Source organism: Argiope bruennichi, chromosome 5 (assembly GCF_947563725.1).
Source record: "Argiope bruennichi chromosome 5, qqArgBrue1.1, whole genome shotgun sequence".
Classification (NCBI taxonomy): domain Eukaryota; kingdom Metazoa; phylum Arthropoda; class Arachnida; order Araneae; family Araneidae; genus Argiope; species Argiope bruennichi.
In genome coordinates, this window is record NC_079155.1 from 43,295,366 (window position 1) to 43,318,493 (window position 23,128).

Below are 23,128 nucleotides of genomic sequence, written 5' to 3' on the forward strand. Positions count from 1 at the left end.
TGATAATACTGTAGATTTTTTTTTCGACATTTTGGCAAATTTTTTATCTCCAACAATAGATTACATTTTACACAGAAATTCAAACCGTTTTCATCATTTCATCAACGATTTTTTCATTTCTGATAGCGTGATTTTCTTCCATTGTTGAAAATTAAAGAAGTATTTTGTTTAGTACCTGTGTAGTTAACAAGATGGATAAAAAAGTGAAATTTAAATCACTTGAAATTTATAAGATATGAACCACACGTTTGTATTTACAGTGCCAATATGCAACGAGACTGGTCACCATCAGAAAGTTTCATGTGCACAATGAGCAGAGCATTTGTAAGATAATTAAAGAAATATATATATATATATATATATATATTATATTACTGTAAGTAAAACATATCTTTTTAAAAAATTCTTTCGATATTGGCTTTTGATAAATTTTTATCAGTTTCATTTATTTGTCCATAAAAATCGTATTCTGCCGAAGTAAGGAATAAAAGAACAACAATTTAAATGCCAAATGTCTATCTGACGTTGAACCTGGTCAAAGTATAAGGAAGATTTCTTTTTAAATTTCGGTCCACATCAAGAAAAAAAAATTTTCGGAAATTGCTAGCAGCTTATAACTGAGCCTTTAATTTAAAATAAAATTGTTTCACAGTAATCACATACAATCAGATGATCTGGTGTAGTTCTAAGATATATATTATTTATTATTTAATGAATCACATTCAGTTGGCTGGACATTCATATATTACTGCAGGAGATGTAATCTATGAACTTTTCTTTGGCGACTTTTTCTTGCTCGAATCCTCAATTCAGGACTGTGTTGAAGATGTCTTGCCACATGGACTTATGGACCTACACTTTAATATCTTACTGAAGAGACGAGTTGTTAATCGGCTTTTCTTCTGAATCTTCTTCCAGAAGAAAGCACAGCTGTGCTTCATCACCTGAAATTACAGTTAAAATTTGTGCATCAGAATAGTGCTTCAGTAATATCAGATTGGTAGTAGTATCAGAATAAAATGAAGGAGCAAATAAAATTGTAATTTTAATTATTTATAAAATTAAATATTGAATACATTATGAAATAAGGTATAAATCCTGGCAGTGCAAAAATTTATTAATTGATTTTGGTATTAAAAAATACAATAAAATTCACTAAAAATAAATTTAATGCAAGTTAATTTCATTTTTATCGAGGTATATATTTAAATGTATCCATTCATTTTAGAAAATAATTACAAAAAACTATTCTTTCTTGCATATTGGATTCAATTAAGATTTTAATTGAATTAGAAAAAAAGTTATTTATCTAAGTTTATTAATTACCTTAATAAACGTTATAAAAAGTTTTATATGGCTTTCAGGTGGCAGTTTCAATATTTTAAAAATCTTGTACTGTGGTATTTTTTTTTTTTTTTTTTTTGCGAAAAGCTTTTAACAGCAACCTAAATTAAGTTCTTATTTCTTATCAATATTAAAATTAAAAGTTATATCATTCTACGACTTTCAGATGTAAAAATGTTAGCATTCATTGTTTTATTTTCAATGCACATACATGCTTTTTTTGTAACATTCCATGAATAAGGAAGAGACGTTATGGCAGGATCTCGTTTCTTATTAGAAAACTCAACAGCAAACAACAAAACGCCACAAGTGAACACATTTCACTATAGACGAGGGGATCAATAAAATCATTAAATGACAGTGCATTTAAAAATTGTTTTATGATCGAAAGCAAGGAAGAATTTTTAGTATAATATGTTACTGTACATGAGAAAAAACAAGATTAACAAAGGCTGATAAAGTAATTACTTAAAAATAGTAACATGATTAGCTTTTCAAACAAATGTTTCTGTAAGTATTAACAAATGATATTTAACAACCCTTGATATGGATTCTTAAAATTGAAAATTCTTTTTGTATGATAACTTACATTATCATTTAATTCAATTTTATAATAATAGATTTAAGGAAATTCGTTTCCTCATGCTCATATAAAGTTTAAATATCCAATAAAAAAACATAAAGGCGCTTATATTAACATAATAAAAAAAGGTTTTATATTAAAAAGGTAAAATTAATCCATATCGGCCATGCAAATGTAGTTTCCACTTTTAATTTCAGGTTTGGTAATCCAACAATAATGCTATTTTTTAAAAAATATTCTGAACGTTTTATATGTTTGAAGTTAAAATGCAAATGTGTACATTACTTCTATAAGAGGAAATTGGTCCAACTTTTCCTCTGAGAACAAATTTATGAGCTTGAAGCATTTAATTTTTTTTTCGGGCAAATATATTCTTTTTCAACGAGATAAAAATACATATCTTCAAAAGAAATTTACGGCTACATTTGCTTCATTATTAGTAAAAACATTCAAAAATTTGAGCATTAAAAGGATCAAGGCATCTTTGGTCTAAAGTGGACTTTTTACAATATCTTTAGGTCTGATCTGATGCATTCAGAAGACAGAGATTAATAACACAACAGAGATAATCAAGTAATTGCAAGATTCCTATTTTTTCAACTGAAATAATAAAAGGAAATCAGAAAATGGAAATATAAGCGAAGGCGAGGGGATTTCAAATGAATAAGTAATGCAGATATATTTTTAAAAATGACCAAATTCTACCTTAAAGGAGAATACTTATTTTCCTAAATTTTTCTATAACCTAAAAAGCCTTTGAAGTCACTGGAAAGAGTGATAATGAGTGGTTATGGCAACTTTTACGTTAAATGAGACTTTCATTTCAAATAAATATTGGAAAACTACAATAATAACACATCATAATCAAATTTAAAAAAATTTAAATAACCTTAATACATAACATCTAAAAAAATCCAATTTAAATTTTCATTAACATCTTCAAACTCAATGTTGACATTTCGGTGACTCCTGTAATCCTGTTCTCGAAGCATTATACCGGAAATCAATCTTGGACTCGGAAATACAGAAAAAACAGAAAATTTCTGATATCACGTGATTATGATGTGTTATTGATCTTGCAAAGCTGGCTGTTAAATAAACTATTACTTTAATTTACTGCCTACCAACCAATAGAAGCAGATTTTCATTTTTAAGGCGTGTTTATTTATATTTATATATTTTAGAGAAAGCGGTTTGCATTTGTTTGTCATCAAATGCAAATTTTTCTTTTCTAAGCATATGAAAAACTCCTTTCAATTCTTGTATATAGTTTGTAATTGATTTTCAGCTGCCCTTTTGTCAATTTCCATTGCCGTAATAGAATTTAAACATTTTTATCTTGTATATTTTTTGTGTTAACTTGAAAACAATTTTATGTGCTTTTTTGCTATACTAATAAAACAAAGATTTAAATTTTACTAGGAAGTAAAATAATACTATATTATTACATATACTGTAGTATTATTATTTTATTTTGCCTGGTTATTTTATAATATATCTGTAGCTTTATAATATGTTATGTAAATAAAAAGTCTAAACAAAAAATGAAATGAATTGAAATTGTTTTTAAAAACAGATTTGAATCTAATTGTATTTACAAGAAGCTTATGATTACTTTGAACTTCATTGAAAATCATTAAATTATGATAAAAATCATAAGTTGAGATGTTGCAGATTATTTTTTTATAAAAATGTTAAAACTTTCTATAATATTATACATGTGATATATTATTTTTTGATGTAATGGAATAATAATAATATTTGTAATACAGATTGCATAAAAATTTGATGTTTAATTCTATTAATTCTAAAATATGCAAGCCTGATCCAACCTTAAATTAGTTTCCTGATTCATTCAGTCAACAAAAAATCTATTCCATTTTCCAAATAAAAGATATTTTTTAATAATCAAGTTGGCCAGAAAGTAGTACTTTCATTGTTTCTGTCTATAAAAATTATCCTATTCTCAGAATTAATCATGGGTTTTCCAATAGTCATAAATTTACTATACACACTTTCTATAACGATTAACAAGACTGTAAACCTTTCTCTTTTCATCTGAAATTAGTGCTGATATGTTGCACTGCATTCCCAAATTTTAAACAAAGGCTCTTTAACAATGATGCTTCTACAATAATCTCTGTTAATGTATATTCTATACATGTACAGCTGTTTAATTGCCATTGCCACAGGTATTGTCTTTGAAATTGAAGGAGAAGAGAATTGTCTTTGAAATTGAAGGAGAAGAGAATTGTCTGTTAAACAATATCTTTATTTTCTTCTTCATTGTGAGATAAAAATTTGCATCTCTTTTTTGTTAAATGATTTTACAGATCATTACCATTAACAATTGTAAGGTGTGCTTTACTAACAGTTAAAATATACTCTCTCAAATATGCTGTACAGCATAATGTAAAGAGAGAAAAGCTGTATATATGAGCATGTGAAAAATCTTAATTCATTTCAAATAGGAATTTTATTGAGAAAATGCTGATTCAGGATTTCTTTGGGTGTGAGATTTTTACATGATATGATAGCTTAATGTTAAATAATTATAAATTACAGAGATGTTTACAGCTATAACAGGTGTGAGAAAAAAATAAAAGCCTGTGTTTCTTAGAAACTAAATTAAAAATATTTTTATAATTTAAATTTTAAGTGGTTGGAAAAATTAATTAATATAAATAATTTATTATATACATATTCATTAAGAAAATAGATAAAATAACTGCTTATTTTTAATATTATTCTTTATATCAAAACCATATGTTAATACTAAATGATATTTTTATAGATGTGCTTGTTGACGTTCTACTTGAATCCAAATGCATCTGAAACTGAGCTGTATTTAGTTTTGGTGAATGTTCGTGATGAGATTTATAACAGGCCTACAAAGCTTGCTGATTTCTGGGAGCAATATCCTCAAGTTATTGGAGGTACGTATTTTATACGTGAAGTATATATTGAAATTTTTATTGTATTTTAATTTATATGATAATAATTCACATTTAGGAGTATTGTTAAAAATGATTTTTTTTTTCATTTAAATAGTTTAAGAATTAGAGTTATTTCATTTATTTCTAGCTTATGTAGTTTTCATTTCTAGACATCTAAAAAAATGTCAAAAAAATTTATTGATTGAATTTAACTATTTGACTTGAATTCATTAAAAGTTCATATATATTAAAATCTACATCCCAAATATTTACATAGGTTTAATTTCTCTTTCATAGCAAATATCCATAGATTATGTTGTATTAAAAAAAACATTAATTTATATAATTGTACTGGAATGAAAATTATAAACTGTGTCAAGATCTTACAAAATCTTCTGACTTATAGTATGGAATCTCATTTTCGAACTGTAAAATATTAATAAGTTTATTATTTGTGTTAAGTATTATTAATATAAATTATACAAATTAATTGTATATAAAATGATCTAACAGTGTAAAAAAATATTTAAGCCAGTTAAACAAATCTGTCTAGAAGCAAGTAACATCATGAAATGAGCTGTTCATATGCATTAAATATATTCTGTAATCTTATTTTCATTAATCTGATGCTGTAATTTTTCTTTTAACAATTAATTTATCATAGGAATGGATATGGAACCTGGAAAAGAAGGTGGAACATGGCTAGCTATGAATAAGAAAGGGAAAATTGGGGCATTGCTTAATATTTTGCAACCTGATGAAGAAATATTACCTGGTAAAAAAGGCAGAGGTTAGTGACATCTTAAATTTTTATCTGTGACAACTTATGCTGAAAAAAATGTAATGGTTCACTTATTAAATTAGTTTTACTTATTACTTTTAATGTATAAACTTTTAAATATAAGTTACTTAGAGAACATTTATAGCATTCAATTTAATTTAGCATTTTGTACGTAACAAATTATTAATTTTGAAAAGATTGAATTAAAGTTTGAAATGTTGAGTCTGAAATTTTATTATACTAATATTAAAAAGTTTGCTGATGTGATCTACCATTTCCTATTAAAGTTCTAACTAGATAATTTTAGCTAGTAACTCTATAATCTTGAAAAAAAATGAGCTTCCTTAACAAGAAATAATAACTAGTTACAGAACTGTTCAATATTTTAAGTTTTGACACTATGATATATTGAATTAAATTTCTTGAATAGAGTTATATTTTTCAAAACAAAGCAATCTTTTGTGGGGTACCTATCAGATAGCCCACAATATCTAATTTCCACTTCTAGGTCACTGTATTGCAAGATAATATATATAATATAATAGATCTTATCTGAAAACTTTTGGTGGATGTAATATAAAAAATTTACCCTGAAAAATTAACATGAGGGACTCATAATGTGTTTATCTTCATCCTCATTCATACCAGTTTTTACAGATTTTAACAAAAATGTGTGCAAACTACAGAATTACTGATAAAATTAAAATTTGTATGGAAATGACAATATTATTATTATTAGATGTAAAATCTTGATTATCTTAGAAACCATTCTTAATTATTGAACAAATTTATTTATTCTACTATTTACTATAAAACAAGATATCTTAAAGAGGATAACTAAATCTTAGAAATTATTTAATTTTTTATAAATACAAAGTATTAACCAGTATTTGCATGATGTTTATTTTTGAAGTATGCAGGTTTTATGTATTACAATGTTTTCATTTTGTGTTTGTAATTTTAAAAAAATGTTATATTTAAAAAAGTATTATAATTTAAAAAAAAATGTTATATTTAAAAAAGTATTATAATTTTATAAAATGTTATATTTCTCATACATTTAATAATAGTGATATATAATGTACATACAATGATATTTTTAAGTATAATTTAAGTCTTTATTAATTTGCAGATTTTTATCTTATCTTAATTTAGCTCATATTAACTTCATTCTAAAATGTTCACATTTCCTGATCCAATTCACACTTTATTTAATTAATTCAAAATATGCTTCATAAAACTACTTATTTCAGCAGGTTCTCACGCTCCGAGTAAAGCGATAAAAATCCCTATCCAACATTCTTTTAGATGCCTACATTTTCCTTTCCTAAGTTTCAACGAAATCTCTATCAAAATCTCATGGTAAAATCACTGAAAGCAAAAATTCTCTTCTGCTATTCTGTCACTATGTAGACTGATGTATCTCTTACCAGTTTTTATCTGTTCAAATTTTAACTCCAGAATGAAATAAATTGAAAAAAAAAATTTCAAAAGTTTCTTCTATTCTGCCAGGCAACTGCTAAAATATGTTTACATATATAATTCTTGTATTATATATACAAGTAAACTATTTTTTCTTAAAAATAGAAATTTATGATTATTTAAAATATGATGAAATATGTAAATAACAGAAAATCAAAATTTTAACATAAGTCTTCTGTGCCTGTGCATGCTTTCATCTGTTACTCTCGTAGCACAGCTACTACAAACACCTTCTTTTCCAATGTCAGCATCTATGTATTCTAAATAAGCACTATGTCAAATTTAGTTGTGGTATTGGAAATTTTTAGTTCTGTAAGTTTTCTAATGAATTAAAAGATCTGTTGTAATAATCAATGAGATAGAAGCTCTTTTTTATATGCCATGAAAATGTATCAGATTTACTGACATTAAATTGAAAATAATAAATTTGCCTTTCATACCAAATAATATTTTCCAAATATCTGGAATATTACCATTATGACATGTGTTTCTGGAAACTAAAGTCATAGTTAAACATTACAGGCAAGTGATGTTTTTGGATTGAATGAGTATTGAACCAAAACTAATTTAAAAAGTTTTAAGGTCCTTGTTTCCTCAAAATGTGGCACTCTAATTATGTAATCTTTAATTAAAACTGAAAATTTATAAAACCCAAAGACTTGCAAGCTATTTTAGATAGCATGTATATGTTTGGGAAAATGAGACGTATTTGTATTAATTTCAACGTATTAATGTGCATTTCATTGATTAAATTGGAAACCTTATAAATTTGATGTTCTAAAACATAAATATCTAGATGTGAATAAAGAATAATCTTAATGTATTTTATGTTTACATATTCTTTGACTATTTTCTTCTGAAACCTGAAAAAATAATTTTTATATACTTTATTTATTCAATTTGCTTCAAATTTGAGAAAACGGAATTTTGTAATTAATCTTTCATTCTCAAATGTGCTGGAGTTTTGTAATTTTGTACACATGTCAATTCTCAATGATAGTTCAGTATTTTAATATTTTCATAATTTTTAGTTAATTGATTGATTTAATTAAAGTTTCAGTCAGTACATCTAGTGAATTTTAAAAAAAAAATTGATTAAAGATTTTATAATATTGATAATAATGAACTATACACTAAAAACGTAAAAGATGAAAATTATAAAATAAAAAAATTTATTTCACTATGTAAATGAAAAGTGGGTGTTTTTTTTTTATTATTATTATTATTAACTTTATTGATTTTTCTTTTTGTTACTATAGGTTTTCTAGCTTTCGATTATGTAGTTGGAGACCAAGATTGTTTTACATATCTGAACGATGTCAGCAGGGAAGGGAAAGATTACAATGAATTTTTACTGGTTGCTATTGAATTCAGGTAAAATTCAAAGTAAAGTTTTAACTTTTATATAAGCTGTATTGTTTTCTTCATTATATGAACTTCATTAATTGTTTTCAGTTCTTTAAAGGTCCCAAAGATTGCTTGTTATACAAACTCTTCCTCTCTACCACCTGTTCTTCTTGAACCTGGTATGTAAAAAACGATTGATTTTTAGTTTATTTTTGTATTTACAATTTATTTTAAAACCTTGTGATATATTAAATAGGAGTCAATAGTAAAAATAAAAATTAAGTGTATAAATATATGATTCTTAATAAGTTGTATCCAATTAATTAGCACTTAATGAAGTCATTTTGTATATAGTTGAATGAGAAACTGTTTTCTGAAGAACAAGAGATTTTCAGAAAGTTTATTATCTTATTGAATTTCAGTTTAAAATGTGTGAAATTTAGTAAATATACTGAATATGCTTTTTAAAATTTAATACTCATTAAATATCTTAATTTTTATTACATCATTCAAAAGGCCATTAACTCCCAAATCTTTATATAAAACTAAAAAACAATATTCCCAATAAAAGTATCAAGGTTTGAAAATTGCATGTAATTTTTTTCACTATAATTAATGTATAAAATAAATATATGCAGAGCATTTGTATAGCTCAAGTATTTGATTTATATTCTAATAAAAAAAAGTCGCAATTGTAATTAGAATTCATTATTTGAATAGTAAAGAAAAACTCGCATGTGAAGAGACTAATACCATTATATGTTTGATTTATAAAAATCTTTTAATATAAAAAAAACCCAAAGTGATGATGATTTTTCTGCTCGAGAAGTTCCAATAAAAACGCCCTAAATTTTAGCAATATCTCTCATAAGTGACAACAATTGATGTTAGTGTTAATAGAATATTGCCAGTACTCAAGCATGGTAACAATTGGCACCATGCTAATGGAAAAGTATCATTTGATCTTTGAACCACTATACCAATGAATTTCTAAATCAGAACATGAGAACTTCTAAATATCTTTTCTTTATATCATGTTATATTTGTGCCTCTTTCCTTTTATTTTCACTAACAAAAACCACAGTTTAAACATACTTTTCTTACAAAATAACTAAGTTGTTTTTAAATCTTATCTTACAATATAAAATGCTATATATTTTAGGAATTCATTCTTTTGGAAATAGCATTGAAAGAGAGCAACCTTGGCCTAAAGTACCCAAATTGAAAGAAAAGTTTTCCGAAGTTATTGAAAAATATCCTTCAATCTTCCAGAAGGATGATTTACTGAACGAGCTATTTGCCTTGCTTCAGGATCGTACTAGGTAAAAATTAAATCTCTGTAACTAATTTTTAAAAAATCTTTGTTAATGAAGTTTCTCTCTCTCCTCAAAACTGTACTCTGTTTAGATTTGGGGGGGGGGGGTAAACATAAATAAATCATATATGAGGAAAGATAAAATTTAAACAGATATATATTCTTTATTCAATATGTTTTATCAAGTAGTATACAATGATTAAATTTCCAGTTTTGATGATGCTATTGACAGAAAAAAAATTTGTTGTAAATCATAAAATATTTATAATCCATTGGAGATTGCAAGCATAGTAAGTAAAGTGCCAAGTCTTATTGAGAACACATAGTAAATTCTTTCTGAAAAAATTAACCATTTAATTGATTTTTTTTCCATATCTAAATAGACATCATAATTCTATTTTATACGAAAAAATTTACTAAACTAAATTTACTAATTTAAAATAAATTTACAGATTTAAAATAAATCTGTAAAATCTTTTTTTCTGTATAAAAATAATGATATAAATTTTCTTTTTTCTACTGATCATAATTGATGAAAAATTAGAATTTTCAAATAAGTTCTTTTCTTTAAAAATGCAAGACATAATATTTAACTTTTGCTGCCTATTTTTGATATGTGAAAAATTAGATCCATTGCAGCAATCCGTGTATTGACCAAGCACAATGTAGATTTTCGATATTTTTTTATAAAATTCCTTGAAATATCATGTAATAATTAAATTTAAATATAATACCCTTTTATTTCTTTCAGAAATACAGCTTTCAGCATAAAAGTTTTTTAACTTTTTATTTACATTTTGTAGGAAGATTCGATGTTTAAGGCTATTATATTGCAGAAGCTATAATATCATGAGATTATGGTATTTAAAACATTATGTAGAAAAGATTCTGTATATAAAATTTTCCAACCTAGTCAATCATATGTATTTACAAAATGAAATTTCTAACTAGGTATATAAAAATCATCAAATTTCTCTTTTTTTTTTTTTTTTAATATTAGGTACAGTGTTGACGATAATATGAAAAAGCAAGGGAAAAGTAAAACCTTGGATTTTTTGGAAAAACTGAGTGCTATTCATGTGAACATTCCAGAAGCTAATTATGGAAGCAGGTATATAAAATTATTTAAGATTTTATACATTCTGTAGAGTACCAAATTAATATATTTGACTTAACAGATATTTTTAAAAATTTTAATTATTATATTTGTACAGATGCCATACAGTCATTTTGATTGATGGATCAGGAAAAGTCGACTACTATGAAAGAAGTAGACCACAACATATCCAATCAGTTGGTGATGAACAGTGGGTTTTAACCCATCATTCATTTAAATTAGATTTAATGTCCACTGCCCTTTAGAAATATATTATGAGATTATTTTGTATTATATAATTTTTTTAATTAATATTTTTGTTCATTTTTTCTAGTACTTGATGTAATTAGTTTTCCCTCCTCTCTCTCCCCGCTCCTATTTGCTGTGTATCAATTGTGTAAAGAAAAAAATAAAAATTGTGCCAATTTTAACATTAGTGCTGGGTATTATAGTCTACATTTAAGTTTATTAAAATGAAATGCAAGCAAGCTTGTTCATAATTTTACTAACTTATCTTATGAAAAATCATTACATTTTTATCAAAGCTTTTCGCTAATTTGATTCCTGAAACTCTGATGCATTATTTTTGATGCAGAATAACTTTTATAATAATTAAGGATTTTTAATTTCTGCAATTTGCTCTTGAAATTATATTTGAAAAAAAGTTACTTATAAATAGGATAAAACAAAGTATTTTAAAAAATTTGACTATTAGTTTTTCATTTGCTAATAATAATGCATCATAACTAAAAACATTACTTGCTAATTGTAATATTCATTGCAAACTAATTACAGCCATATGATAAGGAAAGTATTTTTTAGAAAAATCTGTTGAACAGAAGATATTATAAATACGATTTATTTCTTCATTAAAATACATAACATAAATTTGAAAAATCTAATACTGGTTAGGATCAATTTCGAAAACATGACTTAACTTTTGTGTCAATTCTACAAATATTGAGATTTTTCTATTCATGTGATGAAAATAAGAAGATAAATTCTTCTATACTTTACTTAAAAATATAGCATCTCACTTAAATATTTTTTGTATTGAAATGGACGAAAACAAATTTAAAAATTTATTATATAAATGAAATTTACAGGGCTTTCTTTTTCAGCAGATTGTATAACAAATTTTGCTTTACTCCTTGGGATAAAGTTCAATTTCTAAATTCTAAAACCCTTATCAAGTTAGTAGAGTATCATCCAAATCTTCTTCTTTAGGCTCTGGTTGAGAGGAAACTTTTTTGAGTACTTTAGTAATCACATCTTGTAAGGCTTCTCGAGCACCAGCATCCATGACATTTAAACAAATCTATAAAAAAAAAAATTATTTGACTGAAACAATCATATTTTAATATGTAACTAATTGTAAATTATTTCACTTTTGATGAAAACAGTGATCATTGATGAAAAGGAAAACTGCTTTTTTCAGTACAGCATTTTTGAAAATATACAAGAAGATATTTAAATATTTCATATTTCCGTTAAAATTTCACAATTTGTTGGAAATAAAAGACGTGACAATTTAAAATTTGCCACATTTCCCCCCCCCCCATGAGATTCTAGTAAAAGCCAATGGTTGTTTTCATCAATAGAAAGTGATAGTAAATAAATACAGAGATATTTTAAATATTGCTTCTTTATAAATATTTTTGTGTCACTGTCCTTTATATAAGACATTTTATATTTTGAACCTGATTCATATTTTTAGTGATGCATTGAAAAAAAATTATTGAATATATAAGTATAGCTAAAACAAATTAGTCATTGAAAACCAAATGCTTTCAAAGCTTTCAATTTAATCTTATTCTTAAAGAAAAATTACCAAAATCTGATTAAATAATTACAAATCATGGAAAAGTGTTCCAAAAGGAGGGATAAAACCCCATTAGTTTCAAAACAAAGCAAAATGAAAAGGAATTTATTTTCTAACTCATTCCCAAGAATTAATTCTGTTAGCGATTTTTATTTAAATTATTTCAATATTTTTTAATATATTAAATTTTATGAAATGGTTGATTGCATCGCTCTTACCTTTTAAATGTGTAACAGTGCTCAATTTAATAATTTTCAAACAAACAAAAAAGTCCAGGAAACATATTATTCAGCCAATAAAAATTCATGTAATATGAAATAATTTACAAACCTGAGCTTGTTCTTCATTAGTACGTAAACCAAGAAGAGTAACTAAAGCAAATTCACAATTGGACTTCACCATTGTATTTTTTTCTTTTGTACCATTAACGAGATGTGGCACTACAGTCTTCATAAAATAGGGTGGGAGTGTGATTTTTCTTGCCAAGAAATGCACTGTCAGTGCAACAGCTTGCTTTACTTCATTTGTTGAATGATTCATACTCTAGAATTAAAGTGCCATTTTTAATGAGGAACACTTTTAATTTAATATATTAATAAATATCAAGTTTTGTAACTTAAAATATGAATATTCATCAGACACATTATAACTGTTATAACAATTTATACATTTTAATTATAGAAGAGTTGAATATATAGAGAGGCCAGTATATATTCATCTACAATTTAAACATTTTCAGAGTTTTTATTATTATTATTATTATTATTATTATTATTATTCTGATTGATAAATAATATTTTAAACCTTTTATTTCCCAAATTACTTTACTATCAATTATTAAATTTTATTTTTGCATCTTTAGTTAAGTTTGGGCACAGAATAAATCAAGGTAAAGGAACAAAAAAAAAAACTTTTTAATAACTCAATATTTAACAATTTTTAATATGTGCTGTTTGCTTTTGAAGCTACACTCTTTTGTCTTTTGAATGTCATCAGAAAAAAAATCATATTACAAAGATATCAGCTTGATATAAACAGTACCTTGAAGTACCATTGTTAAATAAAGAATTAAATGAATTATTGAGAAAAAAAAAATGTCTTTACAATATTTTGATATCTAAACAATTTAATTTTCAACTTGTGGGATTTTTTTCACCTTTTGATTTTAATAATCATGTTTAAGTTCTAAATTTCTAATAAAATTGACCTATGCCAATTTCATTAGCAAAGTAATGTCAGAAATTAAAATATTTCACCTAGGATGCATATATTCAAATGACTAATAGTTATATTTATTTACTATTAATAAAATTTGCAGCTCTTCCTATGTTTATTTGTAAAAACACTTTTTTATTGCTAACAGTTTTTACAATCCTTAAACCCTGATTAATACTCTAAAACTTTGGGATGAAAACAATTTTAATTTCATCATATGCACTCAAAAAAAAAACAATATCAAGTAAAAATCATATTCAGTGAATTCAAACTAAACAATAATTTTTAAAAAATGTTATGCTAACTGGATGCATTAAAATTTAAAACTGCTAAAGTATGAGACAAAATTAGGTTAAATGGTTAAAGAATTGCAATTTTAAAAGACTATTTAATAGTAAATATGAATGTGCATATTAAAAATTTTATTTTCAATCTACATATTAAAAGATTCAAAAAAAGAATGTGTAGAAAGCAACTTTAACATTAACAGAAGCATGCACATGATACATCAGTTTAAACAGTGAAATAAATTTAATTTTTGATTTACAAAATGGAATTGATAAAAATTAAAAGTTATTTTAAAGTGCTTAAAGTAATTTTGAAAATGATTAAAAATCAGATAAAAAATAGTACAGCAATGAAACTGATATCACTATAATTGTTTGAATTTAAAGATAATGAAAAAAATATTTAAGATAAGATATTTGAAAAAAAAAAAAAAATTCTTTTAAATCCCTTGTGAGTTATAAAACCTTTTAATAGCTTAGTTGATCTTTCTATGCACAAAGGAATATGTGTACCAAATGTCATTCAAATCTGCCAAGAGGTGTGAAATTGTATAGACTTTCAATTGCAAACAGAGTGATTTAAATTTTAAAGGCATCGATGAAAAATTCTAATATTTTAAAATATCGGAAATAATTATTTTGGAAATTAAACATCTGCCAAAATTCAAGTTACTAAATGAATAATCTACGAGGCTAAAATGAATAATGGAAAATGTAGCATCAGCTTTTTTTATGCTTTGTATTAACAATTATATCACAAAATGTATGCTTTCTTGTTGCTAAATTGATTTTTAAAAGGAAAAAAATTATAAATTACATTTATAATAGTGATTACCTTAGAAAAAGTTGTCAGAAGAGGTTGAGGAATCTGTTTATCTGATTGTAACATATGTAGCATGTAGTAACCAGTTGCTCGAACTCCACTCAATACAATAGCTAACTGCAAAGTGAAGTCACTAAATTAGATCATCGCTTGATAAATACTTTATGCTAATTATTTCCCAATTTTTAAAAAATCAAATAAAAATTAATCCAAAGGTTTCGTTATACACTTAATTTTTATAAATTTAAATCATTTTTATTTTGATAAATTATATTTTAAAAAACTAAATATTAAAATTACACATTAGCATCAATTACTATTAAATTAAATATTATTAAATTGAACATTTATCCATTTAATCTTCAATGAGTGATATAAAATCCATGATATATCAGTTTTTAATGTTATGAATATAATGTACATAATTTTACTTTATTTGAAAAAAAAATACTGATCAGAAAACAGCCATTCTTGAATTTATGTTCAATTATAAAGTACTTTTCATTTAACTATGATAACTCAATCCAAACAAGCAAAGAATCTTATATTAATAAAACTGGAGTTTAACATCATGAATAGCTTAAAAGACTAGAGTTGTGGTCATTTCAATTAGTTATTCCATTTTGGATTGTTCTCACCCACAATTCTCAAATTTACTGATCTAATATTATTGGGTCTTAGAAAAATACTAGCAATTCATCATCAGCTTTCAAACTATTTGGATGTATAGAGATGGACAAAAGTCAAAAATACTAGCACAAAACACATATATATATATGAATACTAAAGTATAAAATATGGATAAAACAAATAATCCAAGAACATGATGCAGGAAAGCATTATCAAGGTGAACTTTGAACTTCCACACCATACAACTCAAAATTAACAATTCCCTCCTCATGCCCCCCCCCTCCCCAAAAGAGCAAATCTTGTTTTCCCTCCTTATCAAATGGTGTAGTTGTTACAATGCTTTCCCCATTGGTTTTGCATGAAATATTTTTTTTTGGGGGGGGGGGGGCACACTTAACTGACATACAAATGATATAATAGCCCTCTCCATCCTTTATAATTTTATAAACAATGAAATCAGCTTTCATAAAACAGTTAGTATATTTCATTATTTCATCATTATACTTTCTACATCATATTTGAGTCCCTAGGTCAGAAATCAAATAATTGTTTTATCAAACATTAAAAGTTCGATTTCAGATATTTTTTTAAACCATAAAATGCAGATTTGGCTGCAATTAACATTTTTGTTTCCCAAATCACTGAAAATATTTATTTCAACTTAAATAAACAGCTTGGCATCATAGGAGCCAATAACAAAATATTTTAAAGTTGTTTTATATATGATATATTTTATATTGCTATAGATATTATGATATGAATTAAAACTGTAATTATCAAATCTCAAAGTTTTTATTATTGAATTTTGATATAAATTAAAAGTAAATAAAAAATATATTAGTAAATATGCTAAAGATTATAAATATTATAGAAAGAAAGAACCAAATGTAGATTACCCTATCAGCAGTCAAATACACTAAAAGCACTTTGATAATTCTTTCAGTCCATTCTGCAGTTAATACTCTGGCAGGAGCTTCTTTCAAAGCAACCATTAATGCTACACTACGTCCATGTCTAAGAGTCCACTCTAAGGTCAAATCATCTTCTACAGAGTACAACACGCCAATGACTTATTAGAACTCTCAAAAATTATATAATTACATATAAAAATCTGAAAAATTTATATATGCTGAACATTTTAATTTACAAAATTAAATGTTTGGAACTGGGACAAAATTACCAATAAAAAAGATTCTTCATATTTTAATATGTTAGTAAAAAATTTAATTTTCAAAAGCATCTGAATAATAAAACATTAAAAATTGGGAGAGAAGGGTCAATAATTTTTAGATAGCCTATATCTGTCACTTTCCATATACTAACAAATGCATTCAAATTTATATCTGAACTTTGTAATTTGAAAAGAATCTTAATAAAAACACTTTTCAGCCTTTTGAGACTTTTTTTTTTTTTTTTTTAACTTTCTCTGTTAATTACAAGTTTTAGTTCATTTAATATGTGTTTTATACATTTTTTCTTCTGGAAAAAGTGCATTTTCTGAAATTTTTAAATTTCAAAGTGATCCATTTTGCTTCTATCTTACAATAAAGATACTGATGAAAAAATAGAATTTAATGGCATTAATACTCTGAAGCAATAGAAAAAATAAAATTTGACATTAATTCTGAAGCAATAGGAGGACTATTTTAGGACAGGTCTCATTACTTAGAATCTCAATCAGCTGACAAAGACAATGCAGGGAATTTTAATTCAGAAATATTAAGATATTTTTAAATATATTTCAAATTTTTACACTCCATTACATTAAATCTTAATTGTTATTTTTTATTTTGAAGGCCAATTTTAATGTATTATTTAATATAGTCTATCTATAAGATATATAATGTATTACCTTAGTTTAAATAATTAAAAATGATATATTTAAAATATGAAATAGCTAAAAATAGTAATAAATTCCTTAAATAAAGTAACTGAGAATCATCACAATATTTCTAATAAAATTTCAAAGAATCTCTATGCCAAAAAGTAATATTTAGAAATTATCAAAGTTATAACAATACACTTTATATAAAAAGATAAGAACTAAAGAACTGTTACTGCTTTATGAAATGAACACTTGATAGTGTGAATAAGTATAATTTCTTGAAGTAAAATATATTCATAATAAAAGCATGTATATGGTATGATAAACTGTATGTATAGTATTACATTTTATATAGTATAGTTTACAGTGAGCCCTTAATTTAATTAGTCTTAATTCAATGAATTTTGGATTTAACAGGCATAGACTGACAACTGTTAAATTTTTCTTTATCTTTCTCATAAACTTTATATTTTTTTCTTCTTTCTCTTATGAATATATTATACTACAAGAAGCTTCTTTTCACTAATATGGCATGTGTAATGGATATTTGAGATTTGCATAATATGGCAAAACTTCAAAAGTAATTTCTAATTTCTATTGTTTATTAATATTTTTCTTCTTGCCATAACATATGAAATTTTGTACTAATGAGCTTTTTGCTCAAATTAATTGTTACCTTGAGAATTTACTGTATATAAAACAAAGAACTTTAATATTACATTTGACAGAAGTAAGACGGTAATTTCTTAAATGAAAATATCGTCTTTCTTTATATCAGGTACAAAAAACATTCCTTAAATACAACCTCTTACAACTAAATAAACAAATTTTTTAAAAAGTTTTTGATATTAAATGAAAATTGAATTACAAACTTATTACCTAACAAGTTTTCATAGGCAATATCATCAAATTCATTATCTGGCAGAAATTGGCACATTGCTCCAAGACAAGCCGCAGCCACAACACGACAGGAATCATCAGGATGTGAAAGCATATTTGTCACTGTGCTTACGATGCTAGTTCTTACTTGATCAGACATTTTATCTCCTGACGCTTTGATAATGCAACGCAATGCATGCAACATAGTTTCTCTGTACAAATTTGTAAATCAGATTATCCACAAAAATTATAATATATGTCATAAAAATATTAATTTTTCAAAGCACAAAAGAGAATTTAATTTATTTAGATCAAAACCCATTTAGAAGAAATGCACAACAAATCTAGAAAATTTAAACAGTTGAAGATACCACCTGATTTAGCACTCCTACCTCCAACCTTCACTGTTGCACCAATAGCTAGTGCATTAGCTGTTTCAGCAGGGTGGCTAAGAGCATATTATCCAAAAATTATTAGGTTTTAATCAGACTAATTGGACAACTTGTAGAATACAGATGCTTAATGGTTTTTAAAATGTTAATTTCTGAGAATTTCTTAAATAACTTTAGCCAGCCTTTTACTGACTTTTAGTTACAGACACGAATGTTTACTCTTGAACCAAATAAGAATTTAGAACAAAAAAAAAGATGTCTTTGAGTGTTTAGAATTTTCTTACATAGTTCTAATTATTTCACAAGTTGTTATTAATAAGAACTACAGTTTAAACAGAAATATTATCAAACTAATCAACTACTTTAAATGTTTTCATATTAACTTCACGCTTTTTAAACGCTAAGGACAGCTATCAGCTATTTTTAATAGTTAAGGTTAAACAAAATAAATTTATCAAAAAAATACATCTTGAAATGGCTGTAATCTATAGATGTTTTTATAACAATCAGTTATTTCATGATATATAGTAAATTACATAACTTGGAAAATTAACAGACTTTTCACTAATAAGATTCCTGAAAGTTCTAGATAGAATTTGGAATACAACAAATTACTAAACTGAAACATTTCATTTTTTTAAAAACATTATTAATGTATTCAACAGATTTACACAAACAGAAAGTATAGCTTCTTCAGAAAAAAACTGCTAAAAAAATTCTTACTTTAAAGAGTTGTCTTCAGCATTTTTTACGGCATTGTGCAATTCATTATAAAGAGTATCGGGTTTGTTATGAACTAGAATCAAATAACTTAAAGCAGTGGCAGATCTTAGTCTTACAGCACGATGCCCATCACTAAGTGATCTCAAGAAAGTTGTCTGAAGTTGAGGCAAAAAAGGCTTCAACATCATACCTACCTAAAATCCAAAAATTTCAAACAGATTTTATTGTAATTCAGTTTTGCACAGAAATTTTAAAACATTATAAAATAGAATATTATTATTTCATAAATTATCTGCTTTTCATCTTATAAGAAAAACCAAAGGCAATTATTATTACAAAAAAAAATTTAAATTTATATTTAAAACTAGTATTTATTGTTCCATTATTAATTAAAATTAACTGATTAAAATTTAAACTATTCAAGAAAACTGAATTTTTAAATGAACACAAATAGTCCAGAATCCTAATTTTATTTAGCCGAAAGATTTCTTGTACCATTCCTGTATCATTTATCCAAATTATTATCTTATTACTTTTATTTAATAAATAAAATATTACCAGTATTATTTAATGTTAGATGGTCATCTAGAAAAAATTTAATTTATAGCTACAAAAATTTGAAATATATAATTTTAAACATCCATTGTGTAAAAAAAAAAAAAAAAAAAAAAAACTCTTGAATTCTTTTGTTGTAGTAAATTCTATATTTATATTTAGGTAATTTTCAATTAAACTTTTTTTCATGCTTTAAACTTTTTTTAATTTGATTCTTGCTTACAAGTAGATAAAACTATCAAGACATTTTTTTTAAAATGAGTATTAACAAACTTTTCCCTTATCAGTCATAAGGTAAAAAGATTTGTCATTTGTTTTCCAGTCACAGTCTTTCAATGCAACCACTATACATGAATTGGTAAAACAGAATAGGAGACAAAGGCAATCTACAGGATGATTAGCTTTCTCTAAATTCATTCTAAAAAAATACAAAATTATAATAAGATAATAATACAACTGCGGCATAAAGCTGCATGCAAAAGTGGAAAAAATTATACTGATACAGCATCTATATTACCAATAATAAAAAGTTATTTAAGAATTAAAAAAAAAAAAGTATCAGTATTTCATTCATTAGAAGAAACGTTTAAATATATAGCTATACACTACTTAACAGCGTAATTTCTACTAAACAGCATAATTTCATAACTCATTTATAAATACATGCATTTTTTACCACATATCGAGATTAAATACTATTTCATAAAATACTTGATCTAAAGTTCTGAAGAACTCGTTAACTCACTTTTGCAAGTAGAAGGGCTAATGTTTCTAGTAAAGCTACTTTGATAGGCCAATTATAACGATCACCAAGGATTCGAATTAAGGGACCAGTAATAACTACTACTGAAGACTTGAGAGCATCAGCACTTGTCAATTTTATTACTTCACCAAGACCCTGAGCTGCTTGTTCTTTATCTTCAGCCACACCATTCAAAATGGCTTCCCTAAAGATAGGTAGTATAGGGCTAATACCCTAAAAAAATAAACCAAGTTAAGGAAAAATATCTAAGACACTTCTAGAAAAAAAGTAAAGTTAAATATCAGCATAGTGATTCTTTCAATATATATATATATATATATATATATATATATATATATATAACTTACTTTCTCAATACAAAATCCAGGAAGCAATTCATCTCCTTTCAAATCGCTTGCAGCAAATCTAACTGCTTGTCGAACATCTGAAATAAGTCTCAACTGTTCTGCAGTATTTAAATTCTGTAAAATAAATAATAAGTGCATATTTTTGTAGATTACATTAATACTAATCATATATAATTTTTAAAAAATTATATTTAAGTTAATAGCCAATTGTTTAAATTTGAAATTTTTCAGTTCAAAAAAATACAATCCTAAAAACATTTGAATAAATAAGACATTGGCTTGAACTGAACATGAAGAACAGAAAAAGCAGCCTCTGTTATTTTGAGGGTTAAATTACATATGCTACTATTATGTATGTGAAGCAACCTTATGAACACTAGTCCATGAAGAAAGTAGTACCAACTATCACTTCTTTTTATAAAGAGTAAAAATAGATATTCTTTGAGAGATTCTTGAGCCACAAAGAAACATGGACACACTCAGGAATTCCAAACCCTTACTTTTGGAGTAACAGAAATGTGGTAGCAATATGATATCAGATGAACTGATAATAAATTTCATGAAAATTCTATATACTAAAAGTATGTGTACATACATCATTAAACAATAAAATATCTCTTTTTAATTCCCTGATTGTTGAATTTTGTCCCCACATGCGTACATTTGAAAGTGTAATACAAAAAAATACCTCAACCAGAAATCTCCATTTTCAGATCAACCAAAATTTATGTCATGCGATATACTTAAGCTACATTTTGTTGGATAACCCCGCATTTCAGATATTTAAACATATATATATACTAAAAAAGGCTTTCAACAAAGATTACAATATTTTGAAATGAAAGCATAGTAATAATATTTCATAAACAGAAAAAAAACTATGTTATGTCCACAGACTATTATATAGAATCTAAATACCAATTTTCTTACAAACTTCTTTCTCCTATTTGAATCAATTCATGTTTTAAAAATCAGATACTTGAAATTCAAATATTTTCATATTATTGTATTTAAAAAAAATTTCTTCATAAAATAATTATTTCCATAATTAAACATTCTAACATTTATTTGAACTATCATAACAAACAGACTAAACAGATAATGGTAAAAATATATCCAAGAGAAAGAAAATTAACTTTCTTAATAAAATGTATTTAAATTTACAACAGGAAAAGGAATCTACAACTAATATGCAAATGAATTTACAAGTAAAAAGCACAAACGTTCGTGTGTGTGTGTTCTCTGTTAGCAGATCACCATTTACATCAATTTGATTTTACTAATTGGTTTTCATTTCAGTGTTCCTAAACATTATTTATAATGGAATCTGAAACTTTGCAATTTATTTGCATTTTTTTAATGCTGAATTATGGCAAATGTTAATGATCTGGCATCTGCAAATATTTCTTTTGGCATTATTTCTATTACATATTTGGCATTACATTTCCATGAAAATTCAGAATTTTTAGAAATGTATTTTATTGTTCTTGAGATTGATAATAGTTTCTTTCATGTGACAATACTATAATACTTCTAATATCTAAAACATCTTTTGTATAATTTTATTCATTCTATTCATTTAATCATACTTGTTTTTCTTTTGAGTACTTATGTTTAGCTTAATTCATCATTTTTGTAATTTCCACCCCCGCTCCAACAAGACATGTCATGTCTAATTTCATTCTATTAGTGGGTCCTATTTCAAATCAATTTTTAGTAACTACTTTTTATTTACGAGCCCTTATCCTTCTATTGCGAACACCCAGTCATTATATATTTACATCCGAAACGTATTGCAATTTTTTATTTTTATTTTTTCAATTTCTTAAAAAAAAAATTTTTTTTTTCATAGTAGTGTTCTGTTCTTTGAATTTTTGCACTTTTCTACTAAAATATAATTATTTAAAAAATATGTTTTATTAAAAAATTTAATTTTTAAAAAATATACTTAAAAAAAGTTATATCTGAATTTCTAAAAAGAAA

General features: G+C 25.1%; 2 protein-coding genes across 3 annotated transcripts in view; one reads left to right on the forward strand and one right to left on the reverse strand.

Moving 5' to 3' along the window:
* The first annotated feature begins 2,987 nt into the window (after positions 1 to 2,987).
* LOC129969010 (transport and Golgi organization 2 homolog) lies at positions 2,988 to 11,315 on the forward strand. 2 transcript variants are annotated; one of them, XM_056083404.1, is made up of 8 exons: positions 2,988 to 3,082; positions 4,722 to 4,863; positions 5,528 to 5,653; positions 8,386 to 8,500; positions 8,582 to 8,652; positions 9,636 to 9,795; positions 10,789 to 10,899; positions 11,003 to 11,315. In XM_056083404.1, exons 2-8 carry the CDS (start codon positions 4,722 to 4,724, stop codon positions 11,148 to 11,150), a joined length of 873 nt encoding a protein of 290 aa, XP_055939379.1. In that variant the 5' UTR covers positions 2,988 to 3,082; the 3' UTR covers positions 11,151 to 11,315. The 2 variants fall into 2 exon arrangements, with proteins under 2 accessions (XP_055939379.1, XP_055939378.1); XM_056083403.1 differs by lacking the exon at positions 2,988 to 3,082 and adding an exon at positions 3,089 to 3,241 and having other exon boundaries at positions 11,003 to 11,314.
* Positions 11,316 to 11,953: 638 nt separating this feature from the next.
* LOC129968484 (eIF-2-alpha kinase activator GCN1-like) overlaps positions 11,954 to 23,128 on the reverse strand; it is a 58,039-nt gene continuing 46,864 nt past the window's right edge. The window contains exons 47-54 of the mRNA XM_056082412.1: positions 21,146 to 21,259; positions 20,781 to 21,011; positions 19,481 to 19,674; positions 18,366 to 18,577; positions 16,558 to 16,706; positions 15,044 to 15,148; positions 13,037 to 13,249; positions 11,954 to 12,202 (exon numbers count right to left, since the gene is read on the reverse strand). Of these exons, the coding sequence (XP_055938387.1) occupies positions 12,074 to 12,202; positions 13,037 to 13,249; positions 15,044 to 15,148; positions 16,558 to 16,706; positions 18,366 to 18,577; positions 19,481 to 19,674; positions 20,781 to 21,011; positions 21,146 to 21,259 (1,347 nt within the window). The 3' untranslated portion in view covers positions 11,954 to 12,073. The remainder of the gene's footprint in view (positions 12,203 to 13,036; positions 13,250 to 15,043; positions 15,149 to 16,557; positions 16,707 to 18,365; positions 18,578 to 19,480; positions 19,675 to 20,780; positions 21,012 to 21,145; positions 21,260 to 23,128) is intronic.